At 44.4% G+C, this 6,000-nt stretch overlaps 1 protein-coding gene across 1 annotated transcript in view; it reads left to right on the forward strand.

Moving 5' to 3' along the window:
- mdga1 (MAM domain containing glycosylphosphatidylinositol anchor 1) overlaps positions 1 to 4,736 on the forward strand; it is a gene marked incomplete at both ends in the record, with an annotated part of 138,086 nt that extends 133,350 nt beyond the window's left edge. The window contains 2 exon segments of the mRNA XM_079737206.1: positions 851 to 959; positions 4,648 to 4,736. Coding sequence (XP_079593332.1) covers positions 851 to 959; positions 4,648 to 4,736 — 198 coding nt within the window.
- Between the last annotated feature and the right edge of the window lie 1,264 nt (positions 4,737 to 6,000).

Genomic DNA, 6,000 nt, shown 5'->3' on the forward strand with positions numbered 1-6,000 from the left:
AGAAGGAGGATGTTGAAAGTGTCGACTGGTCGTGTTATTGCTGTTATTGTGAGACCAACTAACTTTCTCATTTGTTTGTGAGATGTATACTCCAGACAGATGGCGCTGGTTTCTGATTAGCTGTGTGTGCCGAGTGCTCTGGGCCCTCCTCGGCCTGCCACAGTAATTAGGTTGTCAATCTAATCTGTGTTTGGGGGCCTAGAAGTGGGAGGCAGAATGCGGTTTGGAGTTGAGACTTGGGCTTTTTTGAGTTCACAACTGGTCACTTTTGAGCGCACCTGACGCCCAACGATGGAGTGAAAAAAGGGAGGGGGACGGGAGGGGAAATTAGAATTTGATTAATGATGAGTGTGCTCTCAGAGGAGAAGGGTTTTGCTGATAATAGCTTCAGGAGATTTACCATAACAGCTTGCTTTGTGCTCAATGTGAGCATCTTGCAGGCAATGTCAAACGTTGGTTCAACTTCAACCTCAAAAAGGTTTGTCCGCATTTTTGAGCAAGAGGCCCTAACCCCGACCTGCTTCTTAATGACATGCATCTGAATTCACTCTAAGTTGCTTTGGATAAAGGCTGGGTCTAAATGGCAAAATGTTAAACATAACCTGATCTAACAGAGGAAGGGTACCTCTCATAAGTGTGAAGCATGCCTTATATAGCGCTTCTCATCCGTAATCACATTCGGTATTTATCTTCAGTGAATCATTGATTCATTGATTGATTCAAGCAGCTTCCCCCTCAGATGTCAGCTGTCAGAGGTGACCACCCTCCGGTTGATCTCTTATTCCTGGAGTTCGTAGATGTCTTTAACCCGGTTGCCATTTCAATCTGTCCCATTTCCCTCCATCCTCAGATAATGTTTGAGGGAATCCGGGACGTCGGCTATGAAGGGGATATCGCCATCGACGACGTGTCCATCACCAAAGGAAAGTGCAAGCAAGACAGTTCTGTGTCCAGCACAGGTACACCTGCATGTACTACAAACACACACACAGGCATGCTCTCTCACACACACAGGAACGCTAACACACACACACACACACACACACACACACATGCACACACAAACATGCAAAGGCATGCATGTGTGTATGTTTTCACAAGTTAAGTCCGTAATTAAATAAAGTTCCACTTTTAAAAGGTTGAAATTATACTCCCGCTCTCGTAGTCCCGTACAGTACACAGAAACAACAGACACAGCGCCCTCTGAGAGCCACGCCATTCCCCCGGATGGAATGATGACGTACTGATGACATGAATGGTTATTAGCAGTGATTGACGTGTTGTTGCCTGTAGCTCACAGCCGGATCGCCTGATTCCTACAGCTACTCTGCACTCAAGTTTTCTTTCCTGAAACCTGTTCTCACAGCGCTTAGGATGTCTGTCGTGGCTTCTCTATTGATCGTATGCTTTTCATCGTTCTGAGCCAAACCTCCAACAGTCTGCTGCGATGCCATCGTCTGCCAGAACACTAAATGTGACAGTGGTGCTCAGAAAGTCTCTGTATGGGATATTTTGCCGATAACATTGCATCACAGCTGCATTGAGCAGGCTGCATTATGAAACCACAAAGCATCTCCGTCTCCGAAATGGTTCCCAGGACTGACCACACAGAAAACAGCAGCGGCAGAAAAACAAGCCAGACAGCCGAGCGAGAGAGTGAATTATTAACAAGTTGCCTTTACCTCCCCATGTGAGGCGTCTATGTGCTTTTTGTGTGAGAAGTTTAGCATAGGTGTCTGTTTTTGTGTGTATGTGTGTGTCGGTATGTGTGTTTGATGGATTCATTGTGAGTGCAGACGCAAAGATTCATGGAGATCCTGGCGGATGGTGTGAATAATAGATGAGGGTGTAAACAGGAAGAAGAGAAGCGCTGGGTAATAGTGTTTGTGTGGTTGTGTGTGGCGTGTGTGTGTGCATGTGGCTCTCTGTCTATATATGTGTGTCTGAGGCGGGGGTATGTGTGTGTGTGTGTGTGTGTGTGTGTGTGTGTGTGTGTGTGTGTGTGTGTGTGTGTCATGTGGGTCTCTGTGTATATATGTGTGTCGGTTGGAGTTGGGGGGGGGTTCTGTGTGTCTGTGTGTGTGTGTGAGGGGGGGTGGAATGGTGGTCTGTGTGTGTGTGTGTTTATCTGTGTGTGTGTGTGTGTGTGTTTATGTGTGTGTGTGCATGTGTGTGTGTGTGTGTGTGTGTGTGTGTGTGTGTCTCTGTGGGTCTGTCTGTCTGTGTGTGTGTCCTGAAGGCCTGCACAGAATGAGGAATTGAACGTAGACAGATGGTAATTATCAGGGATGAGATTGAAGAGACTTGTGGAACAAACACTGCATCTTGTTGTCTATTGTGGAAGAACAGGCTTCCTTCTAAGGAACACAAAATAAGACATAAGACGTGATATAGGTAGCTATCTGAGTTATTTACATCCCTATGGTATGGTTTAGTCGAGCTGTTCCACAGCACATGTAGGTGTGGTGTTCACAGCTAGACAAGCTCAGCTGGTCCTGCTAGCTGTCTGTCTGCAAAGTGAGGCTGTTCAGAGCAGCGCAACACACACTCTGTAGACAGCGGCTAGACGCCTTTGTTGGGAAACACTTTCAGGGAGCGGGAGAGTAGTGTAGAGGTAAAGGTGTTTAGCTCCCAGCTGAAAGGCTCTGGGTTTTGTTCGTCCAATGTCTGCAAATGTCTGCCTGTGGGCATCTATCGGCAAAATGCCCTAATTCCTTACCTACTCCTTGAAGACATTAACCTAGATTGACTGTATGAAGCTTTGGATAATACCGTTGACAAAATTGAAATTATTTGTGAAAAACTGCATTCTTTGTTCAGTTATTTGGCTTCATGCATGGGAAGTGTTGCCCTCATCACATAATCTTTGGTTCATGTGTGTCTTTTAGAAGCAATGTTATTTTTCGTCTTGATGATCTTTTTGTGAGCAGAGAGGTATCTAAAGTCTGATGGCAGACCAGCTTGAAATCTGGGTGAACGGGGCGTTTCACTTCCTTTACTTTCATATTGTTTTGAACCTATCATGTTGCTGGAGGCAGGGATCTGTAAGCTCATAATTGGCAAAAACAAAGTCACCCAGCGGCTTAAAAGTGTCTGTCAGGGTGTCTAATCAGTGCTGTGTAGCCTGGCCACTGTAGAAAATACACTTAATAAAAACCCCTCCTGAATTCTTCATTCTATCACACAAATTACGTATCTTTGGAATATCTTGGTAATGAAACAGAAATCAAGATGAAATTCTCCCCTTGCAGTCTCTTTCATAATAATAGTGGTACTTCTGGGTCCCTGATTAGCAGAGAAAGAGCCAGAAAACATACCGACATACAGTCTTACTGTGCAGGAATCACCTCGCAGTGACTTTCAGACATTTGCAACATCAATGAGGGCTTTGATCAGTAGGAACAGGCATATGGTTGTGTGTCTGTGTGTGTATATGCCTATATATGAGTATAGTGATGTCGGGGTGCACCTTAGATAAGATAACAATTTATTATTACACAAAGTTACTGAAATCAAAATAACAAAAACAGGATCTCTCTCTGTATGTACAATACTGTGCAGTACAAGTGACTGATGTTGCCAGCCGAGTCTTTCCTCTCCTGTGCAGGCATCGCTCTCTGCTCTCTGATCACACACACACACACACACACACACACACACACACACACACACACACACACACACACACACACACACACACACACACACACACACACACACACACACACACACAAAATATCATAAACATAACGTTATTGAACAATCTTACAAAATTACTTTTCACTTATTCTCTCTTATCCTTTAACACGTTTTTTAATGTATTTAACATATATAAAAAAGAGAAGTATTGAAGAGTCCTAGTGCCCTACAAGTTTTGGCACACCTTGCTAACATTCTAGAAGCTAATGGTTTTCTTCATCAGCCAGAGAGGCCCCTTATCATCCACTAAGAGCCACTATTCCTGGCTCTTATTACTGCAGAAAACGTCCCTTTGCTGGATGCTAGCCTGGAGGAAGGAATGTAAAGGTCCCTGTGTAACACTGTTTAACTTGTACAGTATCCTTTCAGGGTTGTGTGACTGCTCCAATTCGGCAGTACTACAGTACAGCACACAAAGGATCAAGTTAGCAGGTTTATCATCTTTTACTTTTGAGACCGTTAAAATATATGTTTTAACGATAAAAAAGTTGTAAATCTGAGATAAGCTAGAATGTGTGTAAGTGTAGCACCACACAGGGAAGATGTGAAAATGTAATTCTATTGATTTCCCGCAAGGTTGGTAAATGTATGTTCCACGTATCCTATGGTGCAACTAGGTAAATCTACAAATCTCCCGTCTTGCAGAACGTTGGAGGTCTGCAGGCGTCTCATAGCTCAGCTAGTACAATCAGCTTGCCTGTAATTGTTCAGCGCATGCTTTGGTGTATTTGATTTAACTGCAGATTTGTTTAATGCAACATTTGGTCCATCACATTTTATATTATCCTAAATTTCTACCTGTCTAAATATATTACAACACATGTTACAAATTGCATATAACACGAGACAACAATAAGTATGAAAATTTACTAATGATCCATCAAATATAAAGGTGTAGCACACACGTCATCATTAATGTATTATATTTTGGTATATTTTCTTCCACAGTTCTGTTTGATGGTTCCGCGAAACTGCACCCGCAACTATTGGGCAGCTGGACGACCTTTGCCCTCCTCTGCTTTCTGCACTACAGATGATGAGTAATGGTCGATCAACTGACAGACTGTCTCGAGTGGCGCTCTTATCCTTCCTGAGCCACCGCCAGTGTCCTTTCTTAACCCCGCACCCCCTTCTTCGTCTCCATTCATTTAATAATCCATTCACTCCTCCACCTTCATTCTTTCATCATTTCATTCCCTTCCCTTCCATTCCTTCCCCCCTTTCATCCATCCTTTGTCTGTCCATCGATAACCAATATCTAGATATAATTTATAAATGCTAATTGTTCAACGTTCTGCCATCAGTCCATCTAGACGCACGCTCGCCCACATTTTACCGTCATCGGCGGCTAACATGGTCTATATTATATTTATAAACATACGTATATGCTATACAGCAGTGAGACCGTACCATGCACTTCCCCTTCCCCCGGCCCCTTGCTTCCTTAAACTCAATTCCCTGATCTTCATGTTCCTACGTTTTATTCAACCCCCCCAGCGCTCCTCTCCCACCCCCCCCAAACCATCACTATCACCACCACCACCACCACCAACACCACCACCACCACCACCACACATCCACTGTACCCCCTATTCTCTCCCCCCCATCCCCCCCTCTCCCTGCTCCCCTTATTCCCCTGGCACACCAACGTGTCGGACACTCTACCAAAGACGTATAGGAAGGACCTAAGCAAATGGAGAACACAAGATGGCAAGAACAGACGACAGGAGGAGGAGGAGGAGGAGGAGGAGAAGGAGGAGGAGGAGGAGGAGGGGGAGGGAGAGGGAGAAACTCTCCCCTTATATTATCAGGAAGCCACTTCCCTCCACTGCCTTCCCATGGGCCATCAGAGCTGCTGAAACAAAGAGGGATGTACAAAAGAGACAGATTAATGAGGGGACAAACAGATGGATTTACGAGGGACAGGCGAGTGGAAGGAGATGAGGAGAGAACCAAGGTGACGGTCCTTCTGCTTCCCTCTCTTCTGCCCCCATGGCCCCACCCGCCCCGGCTTGGGTTTTACATGTACATTTATCCATATATATGTGAATATAAAATATATGAGATAGCAAGTATAACACGAGCAGATGAAGACAGCGGAAGACTCTGAATGGGAAGTAAAGAAGCACAATGTTTATACGACCTCTGCTGTCCCTCTGGGTTTTGTGATACTTTTTTCTGTGAAGTTGCTGTTTGTCAAAACTATTATTTTAACTTTTTAATTTGGCTCTTTCTTGGCATTATAAGGAGCAATCGTTATTAAATATTATGTTAATATTTATCTGCAGGAGTGAGGAAACA

Source organism: Pollachius pollachius (genome assembly GCF_949987615.1).
Source record: "Pollachius pollachius genome assembly, chromosome: 5".
In the NCBI taxonomy this organism is placed as follows: domain Eukaryota; kingdom Metazoa; phylum Chordata; class Actinopteri; order Gadiformes; family Gadidae; genus Pollachius; species Pollachius pollachius.